Raw genomic sequence first — 16515 nt, forward strand, 5'->3', positions numbered from 1 at the left:
GCATGCCCTCCTATTTCTTGGATTTTTTTCCTCCATTTTCCTGGAGTAATTATGGAGATAAGTTACTTTGTCATTTACTTCTCAAAAATTTTATTTAATGAGAGAGGCTATTATTTTCGTCTCCAGATTCTAAATGAAGAATCAGAGGCTCAAAGAATTCAAGTTGACTTTCTAAAGAAATTTCTAAGCAGAAATTTGTTTCTTTCTAAACAGAAATTCAGTGGCAAAGCTCTGACTCAAATTCAGTTCTCCAGACTGTTTGTTTGTTGTTTCTTATGTATGTTTTTCCTATAGCAAGTGTCTACAACAACAGTTTGCTGTTTATGTCACTACCTTTTGTAGGAGTAGCTTGAAGGGCCATTTCTAAATATAAATCTCCTTTTTATAATTATTGTTGATGATGCTTGTACAATCACATTAGGCTTGCTTCGTTGAACAGAATTGCGAATATTAAGAGTATTCTTTGGCAAAACTCTATTAAGACTGTGGTTGCAGCTATTAGGAAGTAATTATTCTTATAATATGTGTAGTAATGCATGAATACCTCAAATTTTAATGCAGAACAAAAAAAGAAACATGATGGATTATATAATAAAAATATTTTAAGAAGATAGCCGATTATTACAAGATTCAAAATTTTCTAAGAATGCACAAATTTATCATGTGTGCTTTCAAGATGTACAAAAAATTTATAGGAGATGATATAATAGCAGTTAATAAACAATAAAAATTCTTTATCTGACATAAAAATAATATTAAGTAATGCAATATCTCTTATGAATATAGATGCAAAAATAGTCAACAAAATACTAGCAAAACTGAAACCAGTAACATATTCACCATGAGTAAGAGGAATTTAAACAAGTAATGCAAGGTTGGTTCAACATACGAAAATCAGTCACTGTATTATTGTACCGTATTGAAAAACAAACAGCAAAAACGCATGATCATCTCAATAGACACAGAAAGAGAGTTTAATAAAACTCAAAACTCTTTCATATAAAAACAACCAACAACCTAGAAACAGAAAAGAAGTTTCTGCACCTGATAAAGGGCACGTGTGAAAACCCACAGCTAAATATGATTAAATAGTGAAAGACTGAAAGCTTTCCAGAGAGAGAATTCAAGATGGCAGCATAGGAAGATACTGAACTCACCTCCTCCCACGGACACAACAAATCTAGAACTACATATGGACTAATTTCCTCTTAAAGGGACCTAAAAATTGGATGAACAGAACCTACACAAGAAAGGGTAAAAGGACTGCATTAAGATGCGTAGGAGAGGCAAAAATACGATCTCACCAAGGGAAAAAAAGTTACACCTGAGCCATGGTGATCCACAATCAGGAGGGATTATAAAGTTACAAATCTTTTCCCTGACGAGCAAGGGATTTGAGCTCCACATCAGGCATCCCAACCCTTAGATCCTGCACAGGAGAGATGAGCCCTCAAACACCTAGCTTTGAAAACCAACAGGGAGTGGGGAGAACACATCCAGGAAAACTATAAAACTTTATAGTTTTATGGCTTTATGGAGGGAATGGAAAACCTGCTCTTAGAGGGCCCATGTGTAGACTCAATTGACCCAAAAACTAGCCCCAAAACACCAGATTAAAAAGTGCATGGACCATAGATAAAGGGGATACATTCAGTAATATTGGAGTATCTACCAGAGAAGGAGGAACCAGTTGGAACATCCCCCAGGGACTGAGACACTGGCAGGAGCCATTTTTGCAATCTCGCCAGCACTGGCAGGCACCATTTTGAAACTACTCTCCCTTTAACTGTCAGCACCAGGGGTCAAACCCCACTGAGAGCCCTGCCCAGCCCTGTTCCTTGGCTCGGCTGTAGCTTTGCCCACCAGCACTCTGCGGCAGTCATGGCATCACCACAACAGGACGGCACAAGCAGCCCACATAGGAGACACCCCTAGAGCACCTGGCTCTGTTGGCCGGGAGGGATTGTGCTTCCGAGCTCAACAGGGTGTCTCTTACATAAGGCCACTCTCTTAAGGCTGAAAAAGGTAGCTGATTTACCTAACACTAAGAAATGAACGCAGAGAATTAGACAAAATTAGACAGAGGAATATGTTCCAATTGAAAGAACAAGACAAACCCTCAGAAAATGAACTCAACAAAATTGAGATAAGCAATCCACCTGATAAAAGAGTTCAAAGTAATGGGCATATAAATGCTTACCAAGCTCATAAGAAGAATGGGTGAACACAGCAAGAACTTCAACAAGGAGCTGATAGAAAATATAAGAAAGTACCAAACGGAAGTTATAATTGAACTGAAAAATACACTAGAGGGGGTTCAATGGCAGACTGAATGAGGTAGAGGAGTGAATCAGTGAACTGGAGACAAAGTAATGGACTCACCCAGACAAAGCAGCAAAATGAGAAAATAATTTTAAAAAGTGAAGATATCTTAAGAAGCCTTTGGGACAACATCAAGCAAAATAACATTCCCACTATAGGGGTCCCAGAAGTAAGAGAGAGAGAGAAAGGGTCAGTATGGCAATTCCTCAAAAAATTAAAAATAGAACTATCATATGACCCAGCTATTCCATTTCTGTGTATTTATTCAAAGAACAGGAAAATACTGATTGACAAAAGATATATGTACCCCTATATTCATTGCAGCATTATTTACAATAGCCAAGATTGGAAGTAACCTAAGTGTCCATTGATTGATAAATGTATAAAGAAATTGTGGTATACAATTGTCCCTTGAACAACACGGGTTTGAACCGTACAGGTTTACTTGTACTCAGATTTTTTCAATAAATATAGTACCTATATTTTCTTTTTAGAGATCTTTAAGTGTGGGGAAAAGTTTGTATTCAATTAGAGATCACAATATGTGGAATCAAAGGATCTAAAGTTTAAGTCCTGATTCTATCCGAACTGTTTCTGCTTCCTGCCCTTGGGTGAGTCATTTATCCACTTCTTTGTTTTTGAGGTAGAGATAGCAGTACTCATATTTTGATAGCAAGGGGGGGGCGGTCAGTGCCCCTAACCTCTGAGTTGCTCAGGGGTCAACTATACACACACACACATATATATGTATACACACATACACACACACACAAAGGAATACTACTCAGCCATTAAAAAAATGAAATCCTGCCATTTGTGACAACACAGATGGACCTTGTGGGTATTATACTAAGTGAAATGAGCCACAGAAAGACAAATACCATATAATTTCACTAATATGTGGAATCTAAAAAACAAAACAAAACAAATGAACAAACAAAATAAAACAAAAACAAACTCATGTATACAGAGAACAGATTAGTTGTTACCAGAGGGGAAGAGGTTGGGGAGTGGGTGAAATGGGTGAAGGGGGTCAACTGTATGGTGATGGATGGTAACTAAGCTTGTGGTGGCGATTACTTTGAAGTGTATATACTGATGTCAAATTATAATGCTGTACACCTATAACATATTCTTATATATGTAAGTTTTCTCAAAAACCTGTAAACTTTCCTCCTAAGATCAGAACAAAACAAGGAAGTCAACTCTCCCTACTTTTGTTCAATAGCATACTGGATGTTCTAGCAAGGGGAGTTAGGCAAGAAAAAAAAAAAAGGGAACTAGAAAAGGGGGGGGGAAATTTAATGCCATCTCCTGGAAGTTGCACGTACCTCTTCTGCTAACATTGCATTAGCCAGAACATAATTACATAACTGCACATAACTTCAAGTTATGAAATGAAGTATTCTTGGAAAGCTTGTGCCTATTTAAAATTTAGGGCTTTCATTTTTGAAGAAGAAAGGGATAAAACGTACTGGGAGACAACTGTCAGTCTCTTCCATATTTATTAAATGCACATCAAAAAAGCAATTAGCTATTTTAAAATCCTTTCTTTCTTTTTTCTTTCTTTCCTTCCTTCCTTCTTTCCTTCCCTTTACTCTCCCCTTCCCCTTCCCTCTCCCCCTCCCTTCGTTCATTCCTTTTTTTTTTTTTTTTTAACACATGGATTGCAAAGTTTAAAAAGGTTGTCAATCTAAATGCAATATAGCCCCCTGAATTGGATCTTGGAACAGAAAAAGGACGTTAGTGGAAAAACTAGTGAAATTCAAATTTTACTTAATAATATTGTACTAATATTAATAAATAAAAACTAATAGTTTTGTAAATGTTCCAGGGTTATGCAAGATGTTGACATTAGTGGAAGCTGGGCAAAGAATATACAGGAACTCAGTATTATCTTTGTGTACTTCAATAAATCTAAAATTTCTTCAAAAGTTAAAAGAATGATTGCTAACATTCAATGATGAGGAGTTTGGAAAATTGGAGAGAATTCTCATGAACTCTTGGTGGTAATATATGTTAATACAGCCTGTTTTTAGAGAACAGTTAAGCAGTATTTATAAAATTAAATGGTTTATGTATTTTCATTGAGAAAATCTACTTCTAAGATTTTCTCTTATAGAAACTTGAATGCCAGCTTTAGAAATCTCTTTTCCCTTTTAAAATAATTCAGAATAATTCCTCCCAATGAATGTAGGAGGTTGCCAGAGAGAGGAATGTTTGGTTTTATAATTTCAGGGATTAAACAATCCATAGTATGGTTAATGTTTGAAGCATGTAGAATGGAAATGAAGTTCCTGGAGTGGAGTTGTTTAAATATTTAAGTCGCTAGGCTTTTGACTGGAGAAATAACAGATCTGAAAGGCAGTGGGGAACATTAAGGACCAGATGCCACATTTGGATGTTGAGAAAATGAGTGGCTTCCATCTGAGGGGGCTGCAGGGTAACTTTCCACTTTATACAAGGAGGTACAAGAACGATCATTGAAAGGGAAAAGGATTTACTAAGGTTTTAAAATTTTGGAATGGAAGTTTCCTCAGCACGATAGAAAGATTTGAGCGGGTACATAGCAGTGGCAGTTTGGGTCAGGGAACTAAAGTTTCAGAGAGATTGGAGGGTCAGAGAGACTGCATTTTTAGCAGTGATTAGGAACACAGAAATACGAGGTTGCAGTAACTACTATTGTGGTGGAATATCCTGAGGCATTAGAGGTAGTCCAGCTTTCAGGGAATCTGACTAGTCATACTCTCTTCGTCCTGGTCATTTGCACATGTCCTTTCTTTGGTCTGGAAACTCTGTCTCTTTTTCTCCCTTCTCCAGCTGGTTCAGACACTATGTCTGGATCTAAATATAACTTTCTCCAGGAAGACTTAGCATGTGTACTTTTTCTCTGGCAGTCCTTTTCACAATAGATAGCAATTGCTCACTGACTTCTGTGTATCCTCAACTGTACCTTAAGCTCTGGCAGGGAAAAGATAACAACTTTCTTGCTGAAGGTTCAGCCTGTATGTAATCATCCCATGACTTGTACTATATAGGTATTTACTAATTTTTCAGATTTAATGTTATAAAATTTAATTCCAGTTTACAAAAGAATTCAACACGTTTTCTTTAAAGAATAAGCGCCACTACTGCAATGTATGATTTGATTCCTGTGTATATCATTTACAGCCCTTTGTGACACGGTATTTCCCCATGTTACAAACATTACCACTCAGTGTATATCTGGGGAATAAATGAATCAATTGAATCGGCTTCATTCAAATCGTCCTCTATCCTTGATATATAAACATTTAGAAAGTATTAATACTGCTCAGATTCTAACATTTTAACATTGTTTTTAAAAATAATTAACCTGTATGTGAATAAACGTGGCGTTTGAAACTGTTGAAGGCCTGACATCCGATTGTACATACTCTCCTCATATTTTTACGGATTTAAAAATTCTCCTTATAAAATAAATTATCTAAATGTATGCAAGGCACTATTCCACATTCATGGGCCACACATCCTGCTCCATCTCGTCAGACACAAAAATTGGCCTTCCACGGATTTGGACTGAGGGCCGGGCCTCAGGGACTAATTGGCCGAGAGTCTAGAACTCTCTACTCCCCCCCCCCCCACTGCTCCGCTCCTCTTGGCTCCCTCTCGCCTTCCGTTCGGTTCCTTCCGGCTCCGTTCGGCTCCTCCTCCCTGAGGGAGAGCGGAGGCGAGGCCGGCGCACGCGCCCTCGGCCCCTGCTGCTCTTAGGGCCGCTCTCTGTCTGGTGTTTTCACTTCCTTCTCTTCAGAGCTGTATCCGGGTCGTTGTTTTCCCTATTGTTTTAGGCAACCGGCCTCGGATTGTGTAAATTCTGAGTCTTTTGTTGCTTTTGTTGCAGGCTAATAAAGTTTTTCTTTCGTTTATTTTTTTTCTAAGAGTTTAAACAGGGGAAGTTAACTCCCCAGGGCTGCCGGGTTAGCCGCGCTGCCTGGGCCGGAGGGCGCCTTTGGCCGGGGAAGCGCCAAAGGAAGCCGCGCTAGCGGCCGGGGTCCGTTCTGCGAGGACCAGGGGCCGGGGGGCGGGAGGGGAACCGCGGGGCTGCACTTGGGGCGCCCCGGTCTGGTCCGCGGCGCCGCCTATTTTTAATAACATCTTTTGGACTCGTTTCCTTGGTCTCAGTCCTCGACCTCGGCGCTGCCTGGGCTCTCGCAGCCTCTCCCTAGGTCTACTCCAAACGACCACCTCGGATTCCTTAGTAAGTGTGTCGGAGGCGTCCGCGGGGCGAGAGGTCCATTTCAGTCCTTCTAGGAGTCAGGGCCGGCTGGAGCAGGGCGGGGGTGGGAGTGTCCTGCGGGAAGCTGGACCCTTCGTGGACCTCCCCCTCCACGGTCCGTGGGAATGAACATAGCTTCTCATATTCCCTGGGCTTTGCAATTTCTATTGACTGTTACGATGTCTAAGTGACGGATTACAAGCGAGTTTCAGAAGCAAGATGTTTAAGAGGGCCAGTTTCGATTTTGGTCGGCTTGGGTTCGTCTTTGCTGCACCTCGGGGCTGGAGCTGCCCGTGGAGCTGCCCGGCCCTCCCCAGCCAGTGTTCCCACCCCAACCTTCCCCCACACCTTTTGCTGAGAACTGAATTAAGACAGAGATTTGCACCACCTGCACGAGGTCATCTGTACCTTCCCTCAGTACCACAGCTCTCCCCCGTGCTTGCCGTGATTGTGAATGACGGTGTAATGTTTTTCTCTTAACAGTGGATCGCAGCTCCAAGAGGAGGCAGGTGAAGCCTTTGGCAGCTTCTCTGCTAGAAGCTCTCGATTATGATAGTTCAGATGACAGTGATTTTAAAGTTGGAGATGCTTCAGGTAAATGTTTCCTTCTCGCTTCCCTTTTCCCAGCTTTCTGCAGTTGAGCTGATTTTCAGACTTTTCTTAAAAAGAATCCGTTTAATTAAAATGCCAATATAAAGTTAAAGCACATAAACTTTATTTTGTCTGTTTATTTCCCACCTTCCCCTAAGATAGTATCACTAGATACTGTCACTGCTTCTGTTTTTTTGATATTTACTTAATTATCAGAGAAGGCCTTATTCCAAAGATGCAGTAAATACTGTAAATCAACTATATCTTATTAAAAAACAAACAGAAAGATACAAAGATGCAAAAGTGTTTTCTCTGTTCTTTACTTTAAAATATATTCATGCTTATTTTATGGACAGAGGAGAAAAAAAATCTAGAGATATCCTGAAGTAGAGTGACATCCTGAGAATAACATGAGCCATGAATAGCCCAGGAACAGAGTTCTTCTCTTTTCAGATCACTTGGCATCCTCTTGAGGGGAGTTTTGCTTCTTGTCTGTTAGCTCCTTTACCAGAATAGAATTGACCAAAAAAAGTTGTACTTTGGTAGGTGCTGGATCTTGTGGATTGGGCCTTTTAAAAATATGAGGTACGAAGTATGCGTGCTTGCTTGTTATATTTTGTGATTTTAAGAACAATAAACTTCTTTAAAGAATCGTATATTCACATGGTACAAAATTGAAAAACAGAAAAGTGTGGTTTTCCTTTTATCTTCTGTTCATTGTAACACACACACGGACACATATATACATATAAAGTTTTCATTGCAGGAATCTGAGAAATACAAATTATGTTTAAATATTTTATGTGAAAAATACAAATACATGAACAATAAAAATTACTTAATTCTGTCCCTTTTGACAGAAATTTAAATAAAGTGAGAAATTAGAGCCCTTTCAGTCGTATCTTTTTAACAGTTTTAAAATATTCTTCCAGAGAATTTTTGATGCTTAGTCATATCTCTCTCCTTTCCTCTGGTTTTTCTTTTTCTTTTTTTTCTTTCTTTCTTTCTTTTTTCTGTTCGGTATGGTAGGAAGGGATGAAATTTGGTTGTGTTTTGTTACTATTTTACTTTTAATGGCATCAGCAAGCAGAATTTGCATTGTGATTTACCAAGAACTTTTTGTTTCCACAATCTCATTTAATTTTTACAGTAACTCTGTGGAGGAGATATTATTTGACAGATAACAGGGGCACTGAGTTTAAGGAATTTGCATGAGGCCACTTAGGCCTAAATGGATCTAATCCAATTCTTTTGACTCCCAACATTTAGAATCTTTTTATTGCTTAGATCCTAAAAGTAGATAGGTGTAATCTTAAATTGAAACTACTTACTTACTGTATCAAGGTGACTAATTGAGGTTACTTCCAGCAATCAAAAGTTAAGTTTATCTTGATCAATTTTTTTAAACCTTTACTTCTCAGCTCTTTCATCTCCCATTTCGTTTACTGTTGTTTGGTACTTCCAAAGAAGAGAAAGAAAGGGAAGGTAAAGGAAGTAAAATTCAAACCTATTTTAGTGCTCTTGGTGAAAACCTTGGCAGAAAAGAATATTCTTGGCTAGAATGTAGCTTTGGTTTGCCATGGTTGAGATTGTAAACTGACAAAAATAGTTAGGTCTCAGAAGTTATGACTTAATTTGAATACCATTAGGGAAAAACTCCAAAGCTTAATTTCTTTAAGTATTCCATAATTATTTTTATGAAAATAAATCCTGACTTTGTATGTAATTTTTCTGTTTGTTTATTGACATGCATCACTTCCCTTTACAAGGGTTAAAACAATCTAATGATACAAATTACTTTCTCAAAATAATTTTTGGTGTCAAGCAAATTAGAAACTCCTGACCTTGTTAAAGCTTAATCATGGTTGATGGGAATTATCTGTTACTTGTGACAGTGGTAGAATGAGTTTTGTTAGGTTGATAATTTTTTTTTGAATCTCCTAAAAGCACTCAAAAATGTATACTTTCTGTTACCTAGTCTGCTATACTTGTAATTTACTTCCTGGGCCCCAAAGGTCACAAATTTATTTGTGTAGTTCTTGATATGTTATCATAACTGAGAGTTTAGAAGAGAATGATTTTGTTTGAAATAGGTATTAGTAGAAATTGAGTTGTATTTTACACTCTTGGTTAAGGTGCATTGTTGTCTCCCATAGCTGAGATGTTGGCTTACTCTAGACTGGTAACAGTGTTTCCTGTTTGAATCCTTTCTCGTCTCTGTGTAAGACAGTTGGACTCTTACAGGAAATAAGACATTAGACTTATCACTGTTTTCCAAACATGCTGAAGTTGTGGGATCCCAACCCTATTTAGTAATAGGTGATTAAACTGGAGGTGGAGAAATAATAGCTAAATAATCATCTTTAATGATAGCTAATAATAATCTTTCTGATCATAGCTTCTTTCAGAACAATCTGTAGACATGACTAACTCAATGAACTACTGACTTCCTTCAAACTTAATGTTAAAATGGTTAGATTAGTGGCCCTCAAGTTTTAACTGATTCTGTGCATCAGTTTATTCTGATTTTCATTTTGAATTCTGAAATTCTGACGACAAAACTTCATATTTCTGTTTGGCTTTAAGAATAAATATAGAGGGACTTCCCTGGTGGTCCAGTGGTTAAGACTCTGAGCTTCCGGTGCAGGGGGTGTGGGTTCCATCCCTGGTTGGGGAACTAAGATCCTACATGCCGCAGAGTGCAGTCAAAAAGTAAATAAATAAACAAGAATAAATATAGACATTTCTGAAAAGTTATCACCCTTGCTGATAGACATTATCTTTGTGCTTCTCAGATGATAACATAGAGAAAGATAAATATTATTCAAAAATGACCTGCCAATAAGATTGGCAGGTGATTATAAAGAGTTAATAATTATCAGGTTCTACCTTTAGAAAATTGTGAACTAAAAATAGATCATCTTTTATTTTATCTTTAATGTGAAAGTAGGGCTAAATTTCTCATTTTTGATTGAGGACAGTCAATAAATACATTTTCAAATTAGTCCTAAAACAGTGTGTAAGTGTATTAGAGTTATGGTGGTAACCACCAGAAGAACTGTATGTAGAAAAGTGAGCTGGTACCATATGAAATTATCAGCTTTATAGGTCTAACACAGTTGATTATTGGCAGTTTCATGGTTTGGCCTAGTTAAAGTGGTTATATTTGAGACTTGGACTTAATATTGGGTATAGGATAGGAGATATTTAATATAGGATTGATTACATTTAGTAATCTACATAATGAATGATTATGAAAATAAGTGCATATATTACTTTTATTAAACAAGACAAAATAGCAGTGCTGTGTCTTCCCAACCCGCTAGCCAAAGTAAGATGGCTAATTTTAGATCTTGAGCCATAGTTTAGTTGGTCCAGATTGCCAGAAAGCAATTTTAACTGGAAGAGTCAGGCTGAGAGTTTGCCTTGGTAGTATTTTGTGCTTAACTTCATTTGGCTAAATGGATCAAGATATGTTCATTGACCAACTGTAGCTTTGTTTAAAAGCACTTTGCTGGACGTTATGGTGAATTCACAAAGAAATAATGATAATGTTAGAATAATTAAATAAAATAGCAGATGTTATAAGGCATGATCAATCACTTGTGTAGTTCAAGTCTTTCAAAGGAGATGGGACTACTTGAGACTGGGTTTACAATGATTCTTTGAGGAGATGAGACTTGAACTAGGAACTGAAAGAGAAGCAACCTAGGTAGGGGAAACATTAGGTGTTAAAAATGTGGAGGATGGAAAATATCGTTTATACATGGAGATCAGGTTTCGAGTAAAAGCGCAGTAAAAGAGATGAGCCTGGGGAAGTAGAATGAGGTCAAATTGAAGTCTTACATGCTAGACCAGTGTTTCTCAATCTCAGCAATATTGGCATTTTGAGTTGGTTAAATCTTTGTTGTGAAGGCTTGTCTTTTGTATTGGAGGATGTTTGGCAGCATCCCCGTCTTCTACCTACTCAATGCTAGTAGCACTTACTGTACCTAACCCCTACCCTAACCCTGCCCTTTTGTGGCAACCACTGTCTCTAGACATTGCCAGATGGTTTCTGTGGGAAAAATTGTACCCACTTGAGAACCACTGGTCTAGATCTCTAAGAAGATGTAAAATGACACAGCTGGAACTGGAGTCAGAAGTAGAAGATGAGTTGTGTTCACTGATTGGCTTTTTAGAAAGAGATATACTAGATGAGTTAAAAATGTTTCCAAGATGATAACTGAATAGTAGACTGGTGATCTGTCTGTTATCTGTTATATATATTTATAATCCTAAATACTGTTGCACCAGATCAATAAACAGAATAGTTAAATAATTAAGGTTGATGAACAAAGATGATTTTTTATATTGCAAAGTTAACATAAAACTCTGAATTAAATCATATTGATTTTATTATTTAATATTTATCATGGGGGAAACTTAAGCATTGAATATTGTGAAGGGATTCTTGAAGGTTGGTTTCTAATCTCTGTAATTGTAAAACATTTAACTGTCAGCTGAAATAGCTATTGCTTAGAGAGGTTTTGATATATTGTGTTTTTTTTTTTTTTTTTCCTTTTGCGGTACGCGGGCCTCTCACTGTTGTGGCCTCTGCAGGCGGACTCTCAACCACTGCGCCACCAGGGAAGCCCTGATATATTGTGTTTGAGAAAGGTTACCTTTTATTTAACTGAATAGGAGGTAGGGATTTCCATTTTAAAGATTTTTCTTCTAATGTAAACATTTTTATTGTAGACTTAGAATTAACTCTGTTCTTATGCCTGAAATAGCTGTATTTGAAATATCTGGTTTATTTCTCTAGTCTGTTATTACTTTTTTCTTTTATTTAAGGTTGTAAGAGTGATGGATTTGAAACGTTGTTTGAGTTGGTAGGAATGGGAAATTTTTCATTACAGCCTACAAAAATAGAATTATAGACAGCCAAGGACAGTGATTTTCTCATTGTCATTATTACTAAGTAGTGCCATAACTAAATATTGTTTATCTCCATCCCTCAAGTGTGTATGTACCAAAAAGAACTTATGACTAATCAGTTGAAGAAGTTATTTTTCAGAAATCAAAGAAAGATAAAATTTGATATATTCCTGATCCCAGCAGTTGGAGTATGGAGAATGTGATATATTTGGAGAATGAAGGGTTGGGTAAGCTACTAGGATTTAATTCGTGGAAAAATCTCACATTCTTCTAATAATGTTAACAAATATAAAGCATTTAAATCTTTTTAAAATTCTGCTTTCTATTTAGGCATGATAACAAAACAAAATCAGAATCAAAGAGTATCAATTTCCCTGTACTTTTAAAAATAATCGATTGGCATTGGCAACAACAACCAAAGCAAAATTGCAGAAATTCTTGACATTCTGTAAAATTTACAACTAATAGCAAAGTTGGATTGGTCTCAGTTTTGATCAGGAGCCCACGTTTGTGCCCCACTTGATCGTTCTTTTATATCTACTGTTATGTTTTTATTGGTGAAAATTATTAGTACTTTTTAGTTACTTAAAAAATTCTACAAGGTTAATCCAGAGGAAAAGTTCCTTTTCTCCATTTCCCAGGGCTGTTATTTATAGCATTGCTTGCTTTAGTCAGTGTGCACAAGGATCTATCTTTGCCTTAGAAGCGTTTGGTCAACTCTGCTTATTATTATATCCATATCTAAAAATATCTAGGAACTATTATTTTTTACCAGGGGTATTTTTCTTGGTAGGTTGGATTTAATTGTTGTGAGTGGTATAAAAAAATCACTTCTTTTCCTAATGATTTGTAGAGCTGTTGGACTGAAAATAAGTCCCCTATTTGTAAGTGACATTGGGTCCACGCTCTTTTGGAAATTTAAGAAGCTCACAAATCCAAAGATGTTTCCTAAGTTTGGCATAAATTTATTTGATGGTAAAACCTGACTGGAACTGATAGGAGTTTATTTGTAGCATTTACTTATCATACGTGTAAATATTCATACTTTTCACTGCAGATGTAACGTATTTGATTACAGTACAGTACCATAGACCTCACTGGAGGTGTTAGTGTAATATATTGTGCATACACAATGCTACCTTTCTAAAATCTGAAAAAATCTAAATTCTGTAACATGTGTGGCTCCAAAATTCAGATAAGGGATTGTTGGCCTACATGATATTGCTCTTGTGTCCTTTACAAGATTGTTCAGGATGAGAGTGTTTTGTCACAACAGTCCTGAATAAGATGTAGGCACCTGTATGATAATCTTGAGATTGACAGTGATTTTATAGGTTCGATCAACATCCACTAAATGTTAGTCTTTATTTTTTATGTGATTTAACTTGCAGGATTTTTTTCATCAGCCATTTTTAAAGGATTTCTGAGATATTTTAGAAACCAGATACTAATTACAGCCAACTTTTTTTTACTTTGAACACCCAGGTAATTATAGAGGCTAACACTGGTTGAGTTAACAGAAATTAAAATGGTATGGAAACATGAATTTTTTTCACCATTTTATTATTACCCTTATCTTGGTTATAGGTGCAAAATATTCATCACCCTACAGATTTTACTATTGATGTTGGCTACAACTTGACTGTGACTGGTTTGTTTCCCACTTCTCCTGCTCCCCTTCCACCAATAACCCTCTCCACAAATATTTTAGATTTTTATTTATTTGATTATGTGTAAAGAGGATTAGAATGTTACTGAGTAGTGTTGGTCTAAGAGGGCCTGAGGTGCCCTAGACAGGAATGGAAGGCACTTGCTAGAAAGCTTATGGTCCTGCATGAACTCTTTAAAGTCCTCAACCTATCTTTTTAGTGACTACTGTGCTTGCTCATTTCCGAGATGGATTAGGTTTTAAAAAAATGCATTAATCTCTTTCGTTCTAGGGTCTGTAGTAGTTACTGCCTAGAATTTTTGGAAGTTTAGGTAACTCTTTTATTGATATGAACAGTATCCTGATAATCAGAAAAATTGATAACTTATCTTGCAACTTCCATTTTCTGTGCCATTGCTATTGTCTGTTTTTCACTTGTGTATTTGGTGATCCTAAAATTGATTGGTATATTAGGGATGTGGTACAAATTGACTGTCATAAATGTCTATGTTCATTTTTGCTGGGTAAAGAGTGAGATAAATGGAACAAAGTTTTTGGGTCATATTTTTCTTGTTCTGAATGTGACTCAGTGCATGTAAGTCCATATAATTTATGAAAGAAAGATGTAAGAGAAGAACAATTTGGTATGTATTACATTATCATAAAGTTAAAATCAAGTGCTCAATTTAAAAAGAAGCACATTTACTTTTCGAAAAATATTGCCTCTAGGGTACCAAGTATAGTGTGAGATGTATGACACAAAATAGTGGTCCTCATTTTAAAGCATATTTTAATTTAGAGTTACATATATTCGTCTTCATTAGTGCTATATTGAACTAGAACCATTATTCCAGCTTCATTGATTTATTATTTAATCAGGTTGGGAACGTCTACCATTCTTTGACTTAAATTTGTTTATATTGTTTTGCAAGTTATTCACAAATTTTGGTGGTTTCATTTGTGTCAGCGTTGTGTGTGTGTGTGTGTATGTATATACATATGTGTGGTTTTTTTTTTTCTCATATTTTCAACAGATTCTGAAGGGAGTGGTAATGGAAGTGAAGATCCTTCAAAGGACAGTGGAGAAGGTTCCTGTAGTGATTCTGAAGAAAATATTTTAGAGGAAGAACTGAATGAAGATATTAAAGTAAAAGAAGAACAACTTAAAATTTCTGCAGAGGAAGAAATACTGTCATCAGAAAAACAGTTAATTAAAGTGGAAAAGAAGGAGGAAGAAGAGAATGGAGAGAGACCTAGAAAGAAAAAGGAAAAAGAGAAGGAGAAAGAAAAAGATAAAGAGAAGGAGAGAGAGAAGGATAAAGAAAAAGCAACAACATCTGATAACGTGGCTGCTTCTGCTGCTTCCACCACACCAGCCACAAGTCCTCCTGCTGCTAACACATCTCCTTCAGTCCCCATGACAACAACTACAGAGGAGCAAGTCAGTGAGCCAAAAAAGTGGAACCTTCGTCGCAACCGACCACTTTTGGATTTTGTATCCATGGAAGAGCTGAATGACATGGATGACTATGATAGTGAAGATGACAATGATTGGCGACCCACTGTAGTAAAAAGAAAGGGAAGATCTGCATCTCAGAAGGAAGGAAGTGATGGAGACAATGAGGATGATGAAGATGAGGGAAGTGGGAGTGATGAGGATGAGAATGATGAAGGCAATGATGAAGATCATAGCAGCCCTGCCAGTGAAGGGGGTTGCAAGAAGAAGAAGAGTAAAGTTCTTAGCAGAAACAGTGCTGATGATGAGGAACTGACCAATGATAGCCTGACACTATCTCAGAGCAAGAGTAATGAGGTAGATCAACCCAATTTTTATGATATCTGTCTGTCTGGGGAAAAGGGAATTCTTCTCTAAACCATTCTACCCGTTATATTAAGTGGCTTCCTTGAAATCCTGTTATAGACAGCTGTGGTAGTGAGTGAGCACCCTAAATGTAACATTTATTCATTTGGTCAGCCCGCCTTTATTGAGTATCTGCTGTTTGTCACCGTCCTCAAGGAGCTCACAATCACCGTCCTCAAGGAGCTCAGTCTCTATTCTTAGAGAAATATTTCTATATCCATACCCTTGGGAAATAGTAGAGTTTTCCTTTCCTTTTTCTATACTCTCACTCCATTGTTCATAGGACTGCTGAATGGTGCTGAGTGGATTATGAAAACAAAGGTCACCTTTCTTTCAACTTAGTTACATCCATATCCGCATAAAAATTTAGACTTTTAGAATACTTTTGAGCAGGGCAACAAACAACTTAATGATTGTCTCAGGCTTTTAGAGATTCATTTTAAAGGTTAATTCCTTTTTCAGTTGTAGCACCCATCTGAATAGTCACCAGATCTTTGCTTTAGATGTATGGGAGTAAATACAAACTATATATTTACATATTTTTAGTGAATAAGTTCTCTCTACAAAGAAATGAAAACAAACAAACATTTCTTATCCTAAAACAAACATTACTATCATAAAACTACAGTAATGACTCAGTTCTTCCACTTGAAGTTCTACTACTGAAAGTTAGGTTTATCCATTGGGCCCAAGATGCAACATTCAAGACTCTTCAGTCAAACACATTTGTGTCTCTTTGTCTGTGTGTTTATGTATATGTTTTTCTTCAAAAGAAAGATTGAGTTGTCGTCTTACATGTAGATGTACCTGTTACATCACATGTAGAACTATAATAAGTCTGTCATGCCATTAATGTGTTTATAGTCTTAAAAATTCACTTCTTTAACAAGCACTTATTTTTTTGTTTTTTCATATTAT

General features: G+C 36.8%; 1 protein-coding gene across 7 annotated transcripts in view; it reads left to right on the forward strand.

The window, feature by feature from the left end:
• The first annotated feature begins 6060 nt into the window (after positions 1-6060).
• The window catches only part of PHF14 (PHD finger protein 14), a 200089-nt gene continuing 189634 nt past the window's right edge, over positions 6061-16515 (forward strand). For 5 of the 7 annotated variants that reach the window (XM_033420421.2, XM_033420416.2, XM_033420417.2 and 2 more), the window contains exons 1-3: positions 6782-6974; positions 7061-7171; positions 14771-15549. In XM_033420421.2, the coding sequence (XP_033276312.1) occupies positions 6797-6974; positions 7061-7171; positions 14771-15549 (1068 nt within the window). In that variant the 5' untranslated portion in view covers positions 6782-6796. Of the gene's footprint in view, positions 6560-6781; positions 6975-7060; positions 7172-14770; positions 15550-16515 lie in introns of those variants that run through there. The other 2 variants (XM_012531520.3, XM_004265545.3) reach the window with 1 other exon arrangement.

This window comes from Orcinus orca, chromosome 9 (genome assembly GCF_937001465.1).
Source record: "Orcinus orca chromosome 9, mOrcOrc1.1, whole genome shotgun sequence".
NCBI classification, from domain to species: Eukaryota; Metazoa; Chordata; class Mammalia; order Artiodactyla; family Delphinidae; genus Orcinus; species Orcinus orca.